At 34.9% G+C, this 16,327-nt stretch overlaps 5 protein-coding genes across 6 annotated transcripts; 1 reads left to right on the top strand and 4 right to left on the bottom strand.

Moving 5' to 3' along the window:
• Positions 1-57: 57 nt before the first annotated feature.
• On the bottom strand, positions 58-4,259 carry LOC117224933 (uncharacterized). 2 transcript variants are annotated; one of them, XM_033478156.2, is made up of 6 exons: positions 3,860-4,259; positions 2,940-3,093; positions 2,678-2,860; positions 2,525-2,611; positions 1,932-2,430; positions 58-1,829 (listed from the first exon to the last, which is right to left on the bottom strand). In XM_033478156.2, the coding sequence occupies exons 1-6, from the start codon at positions 4,116-4,118 to the stop codon at positions 1,743-1,745; spliced, it is 1,269 nt and encodes a 422-aa protein (XP_033334047.2). In that variant the 5' UTR covers positions 4,119-4,259; the 3' UTR covers positions 58-1,742. The 2 variants fall into 2 exon arrangements, with proteins under 2 accessions (XP_033334047.2, XP_033334048.2); XM_033478157.2 differs by having other exon boundaries at positions 2,525-2,596; positions 3,860-4,258.
• Positions 4,260-5,835: 1,576 nt separating this feature from the next.
• LOC117224935 (ATPase ASNA1 homolog) lies at positions 5,836-7,760 on the top strand. Its single transcript, XM_033478160.2, has 6 exons — positions 5,836-6,072; positions 6,185-6,393; positions 6,688-6,784; positions 6,853-7,003; positions 7,076-7,384; positions 7,455-7,760. The coding sequence occupies exons 1-6, from the start codon at positions 5,951-5,953 to the stop codon at positions 7,572-7,574; spliced, it is 1,008 nt and encodes a 335-aa protein (XP_033334051.2). The 5' UTR covers positions 5,836-5,950; the 3' UTR covers positions 7,575-7,760.
• Positions 7,761-7,834: 74 nt separating this feature from the next.
• Positions 7,835-10,468, bottom strand: Gcat (Glycine C-acetyltransferase). Its single transcript, XM_033478158.2, has 7 exons — positions 9,605-10,468; positions 9,333-9,538; positions 8,978-9,264; positions 8,705-8,911; positions 8,361-8,553; positions 8,108-8,285; positions 7,835-8,038 (listed from the first exon to the last, which is right to left on the bottom strand). Exons 1-7 carry the CDS (start codon positions 9,624-9,626, stop codon positions 7,881-7,883), a joined length of 1,251 nt encoding a protein of 416 aa, XP_033334049.1. The 5' UTR covers positions 9,627-10,468; the 3' UTR covers positions 7,835-7,880.
• A 152-nt stretch (positions 10,469-10,620) lies between these two features.
• On the bottom strand, positions 10,621-13,197 carry LOC117224932 (BOS complex subunit NCLN). The gene is made up of 7 exons (XM_033478155.2): positions 12,899-13,197; positions 12,638-12,825; positions 12,071-12,400; positions 11,787-11,996; positions 11,307-11,711; positions 11,002-11,222; positions 10,621-10,934 (listed from the first exon to the last, which is right to left on the bottom strand). Exons 1-7 carry the CDS (start codon positions 13,071-13,073, stop codon positions 10,796-10,798), a joined length of 1,668 nt encoding a protein of 555 aa, XP_033334046.1. The 5' UTR covers positions 13,074-13,197; the 3' UTR covers positions 10,621-10,795.
• A 2,110-nt stretch (positions 13,198-15,307) lies between these two features.
• On the bottom strand, positions 15,308-16,236 carry LOC117224877 (ribosomal protein S15). Its single transcript, XM_076525884.1, has 3 exons — positions 16,079-16,236; positions 15,799-15,884; positions 15,308-15,690 (listed from the first exon to the last, which is right to left on the bottom strand). Exons 1-3 carry the CDS (start codon positions 16,157-16,159, stop codon positions 15,342-15,344), a joined length of 516 nt encoding a protein of 171 aa, XP_076381999.1. The 5' UTR covers positions 16,160-16,236; the 3' UTR covers positions 15,308-15,341.
• Between the last annotated feature and the right edge of the window lie 91 nt (positions 16,237-16,327).

Here is a 16,327-nt window from a genome sequence, read left to right as displayed (position 1 = left end):
TAATACATGATGCTGTGTTGTTAATATATATATATATTATAATAATATATTTCACAATGAAATTTGACTCATAACTTTATTGGGTACAGCACCTCATATTTACCGTTTTTCCATAGCTTTCAGTGACGCCCAATTTTCATCACGCCTCAAAACAAAAGGCTTCGATGTAAGATGGTACACATTTCTCAATGCTTCCTCTCTTTTGTACTCACATTCTTTACATACTACACAAATAAAAACCTTTTCTATCTTTCTTTCGTAAGTCGACTGGTTAAGTAGTCAAGTCCAAAGTGACTCGAACGGTCACAATTTATTACTGTAAATATGTTATTTACACATATACCTAAGCTTCGAACAGCTTTATAACGTTTTTTTTCTTTTTTCATATGGAAAGGGTTTGAATTTTGTTTCATTTGGCTGTAGGTATTGTTCATTTTACATGTAACAAATACAATAGATAACTAATGTAGCGAGTTATAGAACATGATGATTGACGTATAACGTAACTATAATAAGACTGGATTCATTCTATCGCCCCTCTCAACGTGTCTCGATCGCGCTCTCTTAAATTCGTTATACAATATATAGGTAAAGCTGTGTATCAGTGTGTCTAATATATCCTTAAATGTTAAATTTCTTACAGACCGGTTACATCTTTCAAAGGAAAAATCTCTATAGTTCTACATAAGCGAAATTTAGTATTTCTAAGTAGACACTTTTGATATTAGACATCTGCTTTTCCTTGAAGAAAAAGAAAAGACACATATCTGATATTAAAAGTGTCTACTTAGAAATACTATTTCTTCAGATAGAAATACACGCTTTAAAAAGTCTCTTATGTTTTACGTAAGACAAGCGACGACTTGTCAGTTACAAGGAAGGCTTCTCCTAACACCGTATAAAAATTATAAAACAGAAAGAATGTTTAAAATTTACCACCTAACAAGTTATTATACACGTGTTCTCGAGAGTCGGTGCTATGGCCAGCCTCCTTAGGCCTTTGATATACGACATCAAAATTAAAATCAAGGCGAACGCCTCAACTTCTTCTTGTGTAGAAGATGGAATATATATATTTCATTTCCAGTTCGGGACTATCTGATTTCACACGGATTTAAGCAGCATCAAACTGTCATCGTAAAGTGAATATATCTTTTTGATATTACATTCCTGCTGGTCCGCTTGAAGTCTTTCATCCATACGTTTTAGTCTAGTATTAATTAAATCCACAATTACTAACAAGTCCATGAACATCCAGCCTCGTTCTTGTTACTGTTTATCTGTCAACTAGCCCCTGGATACTAGTTATGGACAAACTGATTTGTTACAAGTACAAAAAAAGGATCGTGATCTATAGTATACATATCATGCGACATTTTTTCTTTAAGTTTGCGTCAATGTACCAATATGCAAAAGCGCGTTCAAGCGCCACGTTTCTTTTATTCATAGTAATTACGTATCTCATTTTGCAAGGGTGTACCTTGACGCGACGAAACTTCTCTGTACAATCATAAATACTTGAAAAAACACTAGACTCTTTCGTTGCCTAGATAACTTCCCGCATTCCTGATAGTACGAATAATGTTTTGCGTCGAAGATATTGTATTATGCATTAACGTTTTCACTGATGCAAAAATGTTGATAGTAATATTTTTTTAGTAATAGTGGTAATTTTATCTGTGGTAGTAGTACTGATGGTGGTGGTAATGGTGGGACAGTGTGTTGATGATAAACGAAACCATCTATCCTAATGAGGGGAAGTCGTTCTCATCGTCTACTTTCGGAGCATTCTGACGCCTTCGGGGCGACCTTTGCTCAGATTGAACAGGCTAAAAAATTAAATTATGTAAAATATATTACTGTTACATAAATATATATATATAATGTACATTTATATATATAATGTACATTTAATTAATAAAAACACTTACGGGTCCGCGTGTATCTCCATCTCTAGGAGCTCCACCACGATTTCCAAATCCACGACCACTGGCACGTTCTCCACGGCCTCCTCGTCCTTTACCACGTCCACCAGAACCGCGTCGGGAATCACTGAATTGTATCTCAATCCCTAGTACACGTTTCTGTCTTCCAACCCGCTGAGGATATTCTGCAGCTGCATCATATTCTTCTTCATCATCGTCATCGTCTTCGACACCTTCCTTCTTTTTCTGTAGCGCATACATTTTCTTCCATTGAGTCATGTCCTCACCCTCTCCAGCTTTGCGTAAATTATACTGTGGTTTTGCTCTATTATTACGGAGAGCCTTCCATTCATCCAATGTCAGTTCACGAGATTCCTCTTCGACAGGCTTTTCCTCAGTTGTATCCGTGCTTGTTTCGCCTTCTTTTGTTTCCGGAGATGCTTGAGGAGCATCACCTTCAGGTTTCTCATTAGGCCAATCCTGACTCTCTTGGTTCAAACTTTCTCTAAGAGTTTCCAGAAAAGAATTCACAATTCATTTTTTTTCTACATTAGAGATATCTTTGATAAGTTACAAAATGCTTTTATTGTACAACTTACTCAATTTCATCGTTGTGAGTACCCCAATTATGGCTACCAGCACCATCTTTTTTGTCTACTGGTTTAATCCCGCTGTTCACAGATACGCTTGTAATTAATTAAATAAAATTTATAAAATGCATTATTTGAAATTAGCTATGAAATGTTCATTACGTTTTATCAGAACCGGACTGGCGATCAAATTCACGTTTTCCACGATTATCATATCCTCCTCGGCCACGTGGTCCACCACGTCCGCGGCTCATCCCACGCATTCCACCACGTCCTCTACGCTCGGCATAGTCTCCACGTTGAGTATCATTAGAATTTCGGAATTCTCTCGTCTCACGTCCCTCGCTAACAAATTGCAATATCACATAAAAACATATACATCTATATGCATATAATATTTTATTTGTTTTATCATAATACAAACCCAGGAGGTCCACGTCTTATTTCTCCTTGTGGTCGAGGTGTACGTTCACCTTCTTCACGATTACGTCTGTTATAACGTTCTTCCCTGTTGTCTCCAGAGAATTTAACATTGCGATCTCCTCCACTAGTTCTTACTTGTGGTGGTTTCTTCTCGCCTAATAAAATAATAGAAATATTTGTTAGGTTAGTATAAGAATTAAACCTATCTTGTCAATTTAACACTAGTGTTCCTTTTAGTGTGTTGTCAAAAATTACATTCAAGAGTACCATATAAAAATGTTTCTTTATTTAAAAAATCATACATTAGGAATAATAACTCATTAATTTCATTCTGTTCAATATTTTCTATATATAAAAAAAATTATATTTATGTATAAATTTGTCTATTTTATTTATAAAGCACATACACATATATTAACATAATTTGAAGACAGTATATCGATTATATGCAACAAAAATATTAATAGAACTGCCTACTCAATGTTGTGATATATGAATACTTTTTATTCAGAGGTACATATTCTCGTGAAATGTTAACATCGTTATTCATTGTATCGTTAAGATAAGATTTTCATAATAAATCAAAAAATTTCAAGAAAATTATTCATCGAGCAACACGTGGGGTCACCATTGGAAAAATCTATTTTTACGATACAAAATGAACCCCGTACTATGCGGCATGTGAAATTGTTGACGATGTGCAAGAAATATGAAAAGTGGGAACACAATTTCTATTTAAATACGTTTACCGCTAGCGCATATGACGAACTCGACAGTAAAATTGAAGAAAAGTAATGTCCAAGGGTACAAAAGATCGGTCCTATCGTGACGAAATATCAAAAGCACATGGACCCACGAGGAACCAAAGCGACGGCCATAATACCGCGCACGAGGCAACGATTCTAATGAAGAATTACTAACCTTGATCTTTCTTTGGATCTTGTATCTTCGACACTGGTAGCTGTGTATCCTTAATCACGCGAGTTTTTTGCGTTTTGTTGCCGGTACTCTTTGGCGCGTCCGGCTGCTTACTCTTATTCTCCTTTTCAGAAAGCTTCTCCTTTTTCTTAGCTTCCTTCTCTTGTTCCCGTTGCTGCACTATCTCGTGTAGATCTGCGTCATCTGCCAGTAACGGAACCAAGAACTTGTTGGTAACGTTAATGCTGTACATGGATTCCATGATGTCTTTTATCCTCTCTTCGTCGAGGATCACGCGAAAATTTCACGGCTACTCTTGAGCCCTTGTGTAACAGAGACATTCAATATTTCAATATGGCCGAGCTAGAGGTAGTTCACCACGAGGTCTGCGCTCAGGGAGGGACCGCATAATTGTCTTGCACCCAGCGCGCCACCCCCCCCACCAATATTATTTGTAATAATAATTTTAGAGACTTTTCAGTCAGAATACATTGTCTAAATTCGAGTTTTTAATTTTGGTCATGTCATTTTTTTAAAATACCATTCACCCAGCGATAAAGCAGAGCGATTTCTGCAGTCGTAGTTCTCAAAGAAACCGGCATTATTTCCATGAATTACATATGTATGTATGTACTACATACACTTATGCTTAACATACGAATGAATAGATTCTCTTATCGTTCATCCTTTATCTTAATACTTTACAATACTATTAATGCATCAATTACACACTAATTTCGTTGTATCTCTTATTTTATAATATTTATACGATTAGTAAAAATTAACAGACTTCGACATTAATTCGCGAAATTTTATGTAGCCCGCGAATCAAGTGTATGCACATGCATACATATGTACGCTGCGTGCCGCGAAAAGATATATTTGAAAGACATGTATCAAATGCTACTTTTGTATAACTTTTAATACATCTTTTGTACCATTTGACAAATAGTTAATTATCCATTAAAAATAAAGACTTTCAAACATTTACATCGATTTGCATAATATGGACATTTTTCCTCATTTTGCAAGTTTTTAAACAATATGATAGTGTTAATTAAATTTAAAAATGTCATCAATAGTGTTTCTAAGCTATAAAATGCATATACATTTTTTTTATTTTTATGTATGCACTAACAACTACTACAAATACTACGGCAGAGAATTTTCGGAGGTTGATCTGGAATGTGCTACATAGTGTTGGAAACGAGACCTCATAAATGTGATTGGATGATGCCAATGGATACCAATGACAATTTCCAATGGCAGTGTTGCCAGCACACTCCGATCCCCTCTCCATCACTCCACAGCACATTCCAGACCAACTTCCGCAAATATTCTGACGCTGGCAAGTTAATTCCAAGCCCTGATATATGTACACTCATGTATGTACAACTGTACATAACTTGTTGATGAAGTTTATTTTGAATCAACCATGGAGCCAACCAGCGAAACAATCATAATGCAGCATCCTTATGTACACGGAGAATCAATTTTAAATTGTGTCAAAATGAGGTAACAAATAAGTAACATAATTATGAGCTTATTATTGAGGATGATATACATATTTCTTACAATTTTTATTACAAATAAGTGTTTATATTGAAAAATAAGTTTTCAACAAACATAAGTTAAGAGTAATAAATTTCTTAACTGAATTTCTTACTGAACAATTTTATTAAGATATAAATAACAGTGTGAAAACAATTTTTAATCCACTTCGTACATAAAAATTCTACCTATCTACAAAAAGCTTTTTATCTCCACTATTCTACTGCGCATCCAAATTCGAGCAGTTGCTTTAGTAAGAGAACGGGAGATGATTGAGAGAAACAGAAAGAAACCAGCATGCAAGAGCCCACACGGATGAGAAACCAAATCCTTGCAGTCTTGTTGCTCACTCGCCATATTTTTTCTTTGTTTTTAAGAGGGCAGCACTGGTCAGCTGTGAAATGTCAACCAATCGGAGCAAAGCAATTTCGACTTCTACGTCCCATTTCCACCTTCCACCTATTTGCACCTATTTTATTAGTGACTGTAATAAATGACGTGTTAAAATTGTTTTTAAACAGATAAGACTTTGTTTCTGTAACCATGAATGTAAATAACTCGATGCCGGAAGAATACGAGCCTTCTCTTAAAAATATAATTGAACAACGATCATTGCGATGGATATTTGTTGGTGGTAAAGGCGGAGTTGGTAAAACTACATGCAGGTAATCATAACCTGTAAAATCTGTTTATTTATCACGAAATTTCAAATAATTATGAAATAAGACAGAACATTAAATGCACACCATGTTTCATTGCTTTTAATCGATTTTTCAGTTGCTCCTTGGCCGTACAGTTGTCCAAAGTGAGGAAAAATGTACTTATCATATCGACAGATCCAGCACATAATATTTCCGATGCTTTTGATCAGAAATTTAGCAAAGTTCCAACGAGAGTAAAGAGTTTCGAGAATCTGTTTGCTATGGAAATAGATCCAAATGCTGGCCTTACCGAAATGCCTGAAGAATACTTTGAAAGTGATTCTGGTAGTCATTGTTACATGTATGCTGTATGGAAGATATAGTACTACTTCTCACTCCTGCATGATTTTGGGCTATAGCTTACTAAGCTATAGTTCCCAAAAATGGGGACAGAAATTATTTTGTTCTGATTCACTAATGATACAGACTTAAGATAGGATTCATTGCAGAGTTGAATACAAAATAAAATGGTTGGGATACAAGTATATGCTTATGGAGGAAGAAAAATGTGCAGGAGTTAGAGTTAGTACTGTAATTGTAATTTAAGAGACAGAAGTAGCATTGCACAATTGGTTTCAGATGGAGAAGCAATGAGATTGAGCAGAAGTGTAATGCAAGAAATTGTAGGTGCATTTCCTGGTATAGATGAGGCAATGAGTTATGCAGAAGTTATGAAGTTAGTGTTAAGTCAAACAAAGAAGTAAATAGGGATTATACACTTTTATAGATCGTTTAAATTTGCAGGCTTGTCAAAGGAATGAACTTTTCAGTTGTTGTGTTTGATACTGCACCAACTGGTCATACTTTGAGGCTACTATCATTTCCACAAGTTGTTGAGAAGGGTTTGGGAAAATTAATGAAATTGAAGGCGAAGATTGGTCCTTTTATTACACAGGTTTAAAGAGAATATAGCAATTAATATTGCATTTGTAATGTCAATCCTAATTTTAATTCTACTTTATTCTAGATAAGCTCATTGTTGGGTATGACAGACTTCAATGTAGATACATTTTCCAACAAAATAGAGGAAATGCTTACTGTCATTAGGCAAATCAATGAACAATTTAGAACTCCTGATCAAACAACTTTTGTTTGTGTATGCATAGCAGAGTTCTTGTCTTTGTACGAGACTGAGCGGCTTGTACAGGAACTTACTAAGTGTGAAATCGATACACATAACATTATAGTAAATCAGCTGCTATTTCTCAAAGATAAAGATGCATCCTGTAGACTCTGCCTAGCTAGACATAAAATACAAGATAAATATTTAGGACAGGTAAAATTACATCAATTATATCAACGTAAACATACAAAGTAAAAGACTAATTCAATTAAATTTTCCCCAGATAATGGATTTGTATGAAGATTTTCACATAACAAAACTTCCCTTATTAGAAAAAGAAGTTCGTGGAGTCACACAAGTCAAAGAGTTTTCAGAATATCTTGTTAAGCCATACGAGCCTTAATATCTATAAAGTTGATACTTAATTAGAACACAACTTTAAATATAATCAAAAGTTTTTGTAACCTGATAAAATCTTATATATATTGCGAAATTTGTATAAGAGGTAATATTTTTATTTATAATATGTTCCTTTGCATGTAAACGCTTGGCTTTGGTATCTACACATTAAATATTTACATTTCGTTAAGATCGTATGAATTTAAATTCTTTATACCACCAGTATGTTACAAGAGAGAAGCACAGGAAAGTAATATATTTGAGTAGTTTCTAATTTTTTTATTTAAAAATATTGGTAAGAAAAAGGCTATCAATTAATCACAGAAACTTCTCTACCAATTTGGACAAATGCACTTATGGCCTGCTCCACATCGTTCTCTGTGTGTGCAGCACTGATCTGAACACGTATTCTCGCTTTATCCTTTGGTACAACAGGATAACTAAAACCAATTACATAAATGCCTTTTTCTGCAAAAAGATAGATTAATGTTTATCCGTTCGAATGTTAAGTAGAGAACTGTATTGTAAAATACATACTAATCATCTTATCAGCAAATTCGTTAGTTAATCTTGCATCTCCTAACATGACAGGACAGATAGGATGATTATCACCACTGATTGTAAAACCCGCTGCCTTCATACCGTTTCGGAACAAATTCGTATTGTTCTTCAATCTGTCCAAAAACTCGGTAGACTCTGTTATGAGATCCATGACCTATGCAAAAGGAACATTAACATTATTTATAGTCCATATTATTATTTAAAAGATAGGCACAGAACCTCGGCGTACTTTGTTAGCTGATGCGACCACAGACGGAGGTAATGAATTTGAAAATAAATACGGTCTGCTGCGTTGTCTTAGCAAATCAATTAATTCTTTTACACCAGTCGTGTAGCCACCAGCTGCTCCACCGAGAGCTTTTCCTAGCGTCGAGTTAATAATGTCAATACTTCCCAACTCATTAAAATAATCTTCCGTGCCTCTGTAATTAAAACAATGTTCATATACGTAGATATGAAAATATATGTGTAGAGACTAATTTTTACACGTGCAATTTTAATTTACGTGTGTGCTTATGTATAAAATAAGTATATTGTAATTAAGTAAAATTAGGCCAACACAAATGTAACTACTTTCCACGTGGTCCAAAGAATCCAGTAGCATGGCAATCATCCACGAAAGTGAAAGCATTGTACTTTCTTGCAAGCTCGCAAATTTTTGGCAATGGTGCAACAGTGCCATCCATAGAAAAGACACCGTCAGTGGCAATGAGTCGTAGGCGAGAGGACATGCTTTCTTGGAGCTTGTTTTCTAAATCTATCATGTCCCTGTGCTTGTACCTTCGCGGAATATAATTCGATATTGTAGTCATTATCAAAAATAATACATCTACTTTCACCTCTCACCTGTATTTTTTTGCCTTACATAGTCTGATACCATCGATAATAGACGCATGATTCAGTTCATCACTCAATACTGTGTCATCAGGTGTTAGCAATGTTTCAAAAAGTCCTGCATTCGCATCGAAGCAGGATGCATAAAGGATTGCATCTTCCCTACCGTGAAACTGTGCGATCTTTTTTTCTAATTCTATGTGAATGTCTTGAGTACCGCATATGAATCTTACAGAGCTCAAACCGGCTCCATATTTACCCAAAGCCCTCTTTGCTGCTGAAATTACTTCCTCATTGCTCTAAATTAGGAAGATTAATTGTTATAATATTAAATGGTGTATCATTTGTTGGATGTACTCGAACTCACAGATAAACCCAAGTAATTATTTGCACAGAAGTTAAGAGCTTCTGTTCCATTTGTTAATGAAATTCGTGTGCGTTGAGGTGTAACAATTACTCGTTCATTTTTCCATGTACCAGCTGTTTTTATTGCTTGTAATTCTGGTTTTATGTATTCTGCCAAAGAACTCATGCTTTTTTGTAAGATCCATTTTTTGTAATTAAGTTTCAGACCTGTTCAGTACAAAATAATTAAGTTATTGGAAAATTATGTTTGAATTGTCAAAGTTAAACAAATACTTCTCTCAAAAATACGATTCATAACTGGATACTCTTGACTGTTCGTATACCTGAATCTACACTGAAAGCTAGTTGATCTAGGAGAAATGAAAGTATAATGAAGTAGTCCAACCTGTTTATATAATGATATCCAAGCTTAACTCGTTTTTATTCCTCTATTATGGGATTGGCACCTAAGCTTTCTTGGTAGACATTTATAATACACTAAAAACATTTAGAAATAGTACATGTACTGATAATAATATTTAGTATTACTATTTATCTGATATTGAGGTGAGGAGAAAAATAATATTAAAAAGTAGATGTTTAATTTCCATGGTATTTATTTTATAATCATCTTATATGTCTTCCCCATAAATTTACTTAAATTGCAATAATAATTATCAATTAATATTTATACTAATTTATTTAAGGTCTCTATTATTTATTTAGTCTCTAAGTTTTCATTAGAAGCGTTTTTGTTGCAATGTGACTAACATTTTATTAAATATTATTTATTAATTTTTATCTAATGTTATCGAATTTCATCGATCGGGATGTACTATTATTTGGAGATACATTAGAATATGAACATTGTACATTAATATAGTAATTGGACAGCAAACATGTTAAATGCACCGTTCTGAATACACTTCAATAATACTAGCATTCTATTATTCAATACAAGATTTGGAATTATTACTATTATTTTTCTTATTAGGAATATTGTTAAATTTAATATTCTGTATTTGTTTATTCTTAAATCTGCCAGTCTTTTTGTCATAAATTACATTCTGAAATCTCACTATTTGGTCTGTCATACTTGGTCTTAATTATCACGACTTTTATAGAATAATTTATCCTGAAGCAGCAAATACTACAGCAATATAAATAGCATATACTCTTTTACGAATTATTCCAGATATTCTTGTTAATCAGTATTGGAAGAAGAAATAGGAGGATGAAAATTTAAATTTTAATGCATATATAGCTATACGATAATTATAAATATCTACGATTAAAATTTAAATAAGATGTAAAATGGTAGATAGCTTTAATTCAAGATTAATATGATCAAAATCAATATACATGTAACTTCGTATGATCTCCAATTTACACCTATAATGCTCGATATATGTATTAGTATTTCTCAAAAAATTTGTGTATCGAGTTTATCTTTACAGTAAAGAAACTTTAACTTCGGTGAACACCTTATGATGCCTTGCTCTTGACGGAAAGTCGAGTTGCTAAGGAATATGCGTGCGGAAAATTATGTACGATCACGTAAACCATTCCTAGGTAGATAATGATGGCGATTGTGAGAAAAAGATCAAATACAGCTGGTTTTACACTGAAAAATAAATGTATACAGATAATAAATTATGTTGTTTAGAAATGGTAAATATAATCAAATTTACCTGTACACATTCAGTGTAGCCTTGGTAACATCGTAAAATACAAATTCTGGATCCTGTTTATCAGGAGTATGCAAGGTAACTTTAACATCCCCAAGATATCTGGCCATTGCTTCTTTTAACGTAGTAATTAACATATTATTTTTGTCTGCCAATAAGGGAGCAGCTCTAGGCTGCGACGCTAAATAACCAAACCATAACGATAATGATTCTTTCGATACCTCCTGCAACAATTAATAATTCATGAAACGTTAAACCTCTCTTTATTTTTGTAAAGAAAAATTTCATGTAAAGAAAAATTAATATACCAATGGATCGGTAAAAATCTGACTAGAGCTTAAGTTATATATATGCCTTGCTAATGCTTCAGCTACTACTTGGGTGTGCTTATGCAGCCTATCTATTTGCCCTGCTTTTATTAAGTCTAAGATTGTTGTCCTAATTGGATCTTCATGGCTCTTGAGCGTGGACAGAGTTGTAGCTGGTAACCTTCTCATACTGTATCTTTCATGCTCCCAAGCCAGTGTTTTATCAGCCAGATTTATTTTTTTGTGTACACCTTCCACAGTAGTTTTATTGAACGTTTCAGAGACAGTCTTTAATTCTTTATAGAAGTGACCGCCGGTAGAATTTTCTTTCGGTGGTTTCGACACATGTACATATAGATTTTCGTCCGTGGATACTGTGTCGAAGCAAACAACGTATGCTGCATCCTAAAGTAAATAGATACAACAAATTATGCTACTTTTGTGCGTTATAACAATGAATTCTTCTAAAATGTATATTACTTGTATTACTGAGCCTTCAAGGCCATCCAACTGATCCTCCAACCATTTTTTACTACCTTGATAATTAAGTTTACCAGCACCAGTTACAATAAAGACAAGGTTGTACTGTGGCCTTGATCTGCTGGTAGAATACAAGATAGAGAACAATCTTGCTATTTCTAATAACATAGCTACTCCTGATGCATTGCTGTCTGCTCCGAAAGACAATTCCTGTTTATTAGAAACATATGTTTTAATTTCCATCATCTTTATCTTGTTTAATCTTATGGTAAGAACACACTTACAGGTGCAACTCCTGTACTATCATAATGTGTCACCAAAGCTATTGTTGGCAATTTCTCATCTTCTCTGGTACCAGCCAGTTTACCATGTAATGTAGCCACTTTAACATCTGTTTTAATAAGTGCTTGACCAGATGGCACAACTACTTGATAACCACTGGCAGATATAGAGTTAAACATTGCCTCTGCAGCAGAACCAGCTTTCTCATCAGTAATAAATCCATGAGAGAGGTCATTTAGAATTGTCTGCAGACTTGGGTGCCATTTAGCAAAGTAAACTGGTATCATTGTTTCTGGTCCAAATATCATAGACTCTTCAAGGATCATAATATGCTGGAATGAGCAATAACAGTTGGTTTACTTGGGAACAATGAACTGCAATATATTTGCTACCAATAGAATTGAGTGAAACATTATTACTAGCCCAGCAAAAGTAATAGAGCTCCTATTAAATAGCTGAGATTGTCCACGATAGTAAACATGTTAACCCACACCACATACCATCATCAAGGAGTATTAAGAACTAAGCAGCTCCGCACTTGAAGGGTTAAAATTAAGTAAAGCAATAACCTGTCTCTCCTCTGATGTCAGGTCATTGATCCTTTCTGGTAAAACGACTATGAGAGCACCGGCCTTATTTTTAATGGTATGGAACAGGGTTGGCGTGAGATCCAAGGCTCGCGCAACTACACAGTGCCTGGAAGTGCTCCATCCAGTAAGAGACCTCGCCTCTAATGAAATTGGAGCGTTGCGGCAACCTGAATTCGAAGTTTCATTTTATTCCGAACTTAGTGTTCATACAAGTCAAAAAAAACGTAGAAATTACGTTACCGTGAGGTTCACCGTGCAAGTCATACTGGTGCATCCGATACACGGGAAACTCATGCGATGCCGTAACTGGGTTGACCGGGGAGATAATAATAAAGATCGGTAAAATGATAAGTAAATAATATGGTAGATATCCCCGACATAATTCCGCAAAGCTGTCACATTCTTCCAGCCACATCCTTTCAGGTTTCACTCAGTTGCTGAGTGTCTGATTATTTTCATCGACCTATTCGTCTATTACCACGCGACCATACGCGATCAGCTACTTGCAGTTACTCGCTACCAGAGGGCTACGCTACAACTCTATACTAGAGGCCAAGGGCCATCAACTCTATAGGGAAAAGTGGGAGCACTCTTTCGACTGCCATCTGAGCTAGCTGCAGACTTGGGCGAACTAAAATTGAATATGGCGGTTTAGAAGTAGTAATTCAAATTCTTGATTCCATTACCAGAATGTATTACATTTGTTTCGAAAATAGTTATGTACCCCGTCATACAAACTAAAAGAAGCAACATAATGGTACATATAACCTAATTTCGAAATAATGTACTTAATATACTGTAACACAGGGGAATAGAAAATAATCAAAGTCAAAAACTAATATGGGAAAAAAATTTTTTATTTTCTATTTTATAGTCGTATACAGCAAAAAATTCATTTCTAATGAAGTATATACGTACACTTGTTTATCAAATTGATTGATTCGCTCCAATGTCTTTGCTACTTCTGGCTGCGATGTCCTCGCTGCTTCTGGCTTTGATGTCTTCGCTGCTATGTTATCGATGATAGACTGGATCAATCTAAAAGAATGTAAAACAGAGATATATGTACTTTAAATACTATTGCATAGATATGATTATGGGAAATAAAAATAAGTGGTCAGCTTGGCTTCGCTCAGAATGGCGAGAATGGCGTTGCACCGACACATGGTCTACCACAGTCCACCAAATGCGCATGCGGATTGAATTTTAGTTCGTTCAAGTCTGCAGCTAGCTCAGATGGCAAACAAAAAAGCGCATCCACTTTTTCATGTAGAGTTGACGGCCTCTGGTCGACTTCATAGACCTAAGTGTAAATAGATATATCTTCAATTTAGTAAATAGTATTAAGGTAAGTAAGGATACCAAAGAACTAGTAAATAAGGATAAACTGTGATAACTAATTCATACAGTGATGACATTTTTTACTGACTATTTTTTATACCACCATACAAGTACTTATTAATGCAATACTAACTAGTTTCCATTGAAGCTAAGTATAAACCTGATATCCAAATATTAAATTATAACTATTCTCTTTTAGACATACATATTAAGTAGTTTAAAGTGCCTCTAGGTTAAGGACATAAGTTAAACATTTATATAAAAAAAGATATCTATTGTTGAATTGTTTTTATTATGTTATTTCTCGCCGCAATAAAATCAAAGATCTGTAATAAGAATCAAGAAATAAATATTTTTAAAAAAACTTTATGGACCTAAGACCATAGATCATATACATTAATGAGACCTACTCCTGCATGCATTTCTTACTCCCTAAGCTGGCGCGCACATCGCCACCACTTTACTGCACATTCAACCTACAGTGGATCCTGTCTCAGCAATGGATTGTTAGCCAGAATCGCCACGATGACACACCTATAAGGAGTATACATAACGGATGAACTTTTTAGTTTGGATCAAATATAAGGAGCCTAACCATGTTAGTTAATAAGTAATTTCCCTCATAGAATTAGGTTTGGGTTAGGTGGTGGGGAGAGTTAGTAATTAAAGAGTCAGACCCTCCCTCTTCCCACCTAACTTCCAGTATTCTGACCGATTTATGACTTTCTCCCAGAAAAGTAAGAGTGGGAGAATCACCCACACATTATAAATGGGATTGCATGATGCCAATGGATTTCCATTAGAGAAATCCATTTCAAGCAGAATCCCTGACATCAATAGACACACAGGCCTTGAAGCTCAAATAATTGTATCTCCTCTTCCCAAATTATCTTTCCATTTTTGTTTACAAGCTGAAGGATAATTAGGTAGAATTTACTGTAATTACAATTTACTAAAGCTGAGCCTGAATGAAAAAGAAAACAGTTGTTCAGAATATCATGGATATCAGATCCATGGTACATGTGTACGTATAAGATCAGGGCTCAGAATTAACTTACTCGCAACAGAGACTGAGCATTTTCGGAGACTTCTCTAAAATGTGCTGCACAATGGTGGAGAAAAAATCTCACAAATGGCATTGAATGATGCCACTTTGAAGCACATTTCAAAGCAGTCTCCGAAAATGTCCCGTCTCAGTCATGTGCAATTAATTCCGAGCCCTGGTTTATACAAATGCGATGAACAGACCAGGACGTATTTTCTGGATTGCTGAGGTGTGTTAAAGGCGCTAAAGAAAATAAAACTGCATAGGTTTTACATCTTATATTTGTAAGAATACAAATTACTTGAGTGGAATAAATCGTGAGGAATGAGTAGCACCGATACCTGGTCTACCATGTTTTACAGGTTTGTAGGTAACCGAAAACTCTCCTAAGTAATGGCCAATCATTTCTGGTTTGATTTCCACCTGATTGAATGTTTTGCCATTATATACACCAACAATAGATCCAACCATTTCTGGTACAATAATCATATTACGCAGATGAGTCTTGACAATCTCTGGTTTTTCATTTGGCGGTGTTTCCTTCTTTGCCTTACGTAGCTTCTTCACAAGAGCCATAGACTTACGCTTCATACCATGGGCAAATCGTCTTCGAGCACGAGCATGCATCAAAACCGAAAGTTGCTCACTGTAAATAAGTATCTGTGTTTACAGCATGAACGATAAATATGTTTAACAGCTATTGCTTGACTGATCATTTATGTTGATCCTAATTTATATGAAACATAGTACTTACTTTGGCATATCCAAAAGTTGATCAAGGTCAACTCCCCGAAAGGTGAACTTTCGGAAAGTCCTCTTCTTCTTTTGAGTTTCTTCTTGCTGGAATTCATATTATAATAAAATGAGAAAGAGGTTATGTACAAGTACGAAAATAAAGTTTTATCTTAAACAATAATACTGCTTTCCTTAGTAAGAGGAAGAACATATGGATCGTATTAATATGATTACTTGTAATTTTTATAACAAATGAGAATGATTCCATTCGATATTTTTAACGCATCTATAACACGTACCTCGGCCATGTTTTCGGTTGTTGGGATAAACGACAATAAGGTTCGTTCTTGTTCTTTTCTTGAGGAAATTGACTCTGGCATTAACTATGTAAAAATCACTAGATGTAACATCGAACTACACATAGAATCTCAACTCCTGCAAACCTTTCCGGCCGCGCCTCACTCCATCAGCGATAATAGAAGTGGAATTTGATTTACTCTGATTGGTTGACGATGCAATACTAAAACAGGATTCACTATGCATTGGAT

This window comes from Megalopta genalis, chromosome 13, assembly GCF_051020955.1.
Source record: "Megalopta genalis isolate 19385.01 chromosome 13, iyMegGena1_principal, whole genome shotgun sequence".
Lineage (NCBI taxonomy): Eukaryota > Metazoa > Arthropoda > Insecta > Hymenoptera > Halictidae > Megalopta > Megalopta genalis.
Note: the sequence above shows the minus strand (reverse complement) of the source record. Positions and strands in the feature narration are given on the sequence as shown.

Excerpts from the sequence above, each read along its gene's own strand:
- LOC117224933 (XM_033478156.2), bottom strand. The coding sequence starts at position 4,118 with ATGGAATCCATGTACAGCATTAACGTTACCAACAAGTTCTTGGTTCCG. Across the intron at positions 2,431-2,524 it reads ACTCACAACGATGAAATTGA|AGAAAGTTTGAACCAAGAGA; the intron begins GTAAGTTGTACA and ends GGAAACTCTTAG. Across the intron at positions 1,830-1,931 it reads ATGGAGATACACGCGGACCC|CCTGTTCAATCTGAGCAAAG; the intron begins GTAAGTGTTTTT and ends TTAATTTTTTAG.
- LOC117224935 (XM_033478160.2), top strand. The coding sequence starts at position 5,951 with ATGAATGTAAATAACTCGATGCCGGAAGAATACGAGCCTTCTCTTAAA. Across the intron at positions 6,073-6,184 it reads GTTGGTAAAACTACATGCAG|TTGCTCCTTGGCCGTACAGT; the intron begins GTAATCATAACC and ends TCGATTTTTCAG. Across the intron at positions 6,394-6,687 it reads ATACTTTGAAAGTGATTCTG|ATGGAGAAGCAATGAGATTG; the intron begins GTAGTCATTGTT and ends AATTGGTTTCAG.
- Gcat (XM_033478158.2), bottom strand. The coding sequence starts at position 9,626 with ATGAATCGTATTTTTGAGAGAA. Across the intron at positions 9,539-9,604 it reads GAATCGTATTTTTGAGAGAA|GTCTGAAACTTAATTACAAA; the intron begins GTATTTGTTTAA and ends TGTACTGAACAG. Across the intron at positions 8,039-8,107 it reads ATTTGCTGATAAGATGATTA|AAAAAGGCATTTATGTAATT; the intron begins GTATGTATTTTA and ends ATCTTTTTGCAG.
- LOC117224932 (XM_033478155.2), bottom strand. The coding sequence starts at position 13,073 with ATGTGGCTGGAAGAATGTGACAGCTTTGCGGAATTATGTCGGGGATAT. Across the intron at positions 11,997-12,070 it reads ATAGTACAGGAGTTGCACCT|GAATTGTCTTTCGGAGCAGA; the intron begins GTAAGTGTGTTC and ends TCTAATAAACAG. Across the intron at positions 11,223-11,306 it reads AGATTTTTACCGATCCATTG|GAGGTATCGAAAGAATCATT; the intron begins GTATATTAATTT and ends TAATTGTTGCAG.
- LOC117224877 (XM_076525884.1), bottom strand. The coding sequence starts at position 16,159 with ATGCCAGAGTCAATTTCCTCAAGAAAAGAACAAGAACGAACCTTATTG. Across the intron at positions 15,885-16,078 it reads CAACCGAAAACATGGCCGAG|CAAGAAGAAACTCAAAAGAA; the intron begins GTACGTGTTATA and ends TATGAATTCCAG. Across the intron at positions 15,691-15,798 it reads CAACTTTTGGATATGCCAAA|TGAGCAACTTTCGGTTTTGA; the intron begins GTAAGTACTATG and ends ACTTATTTACAG.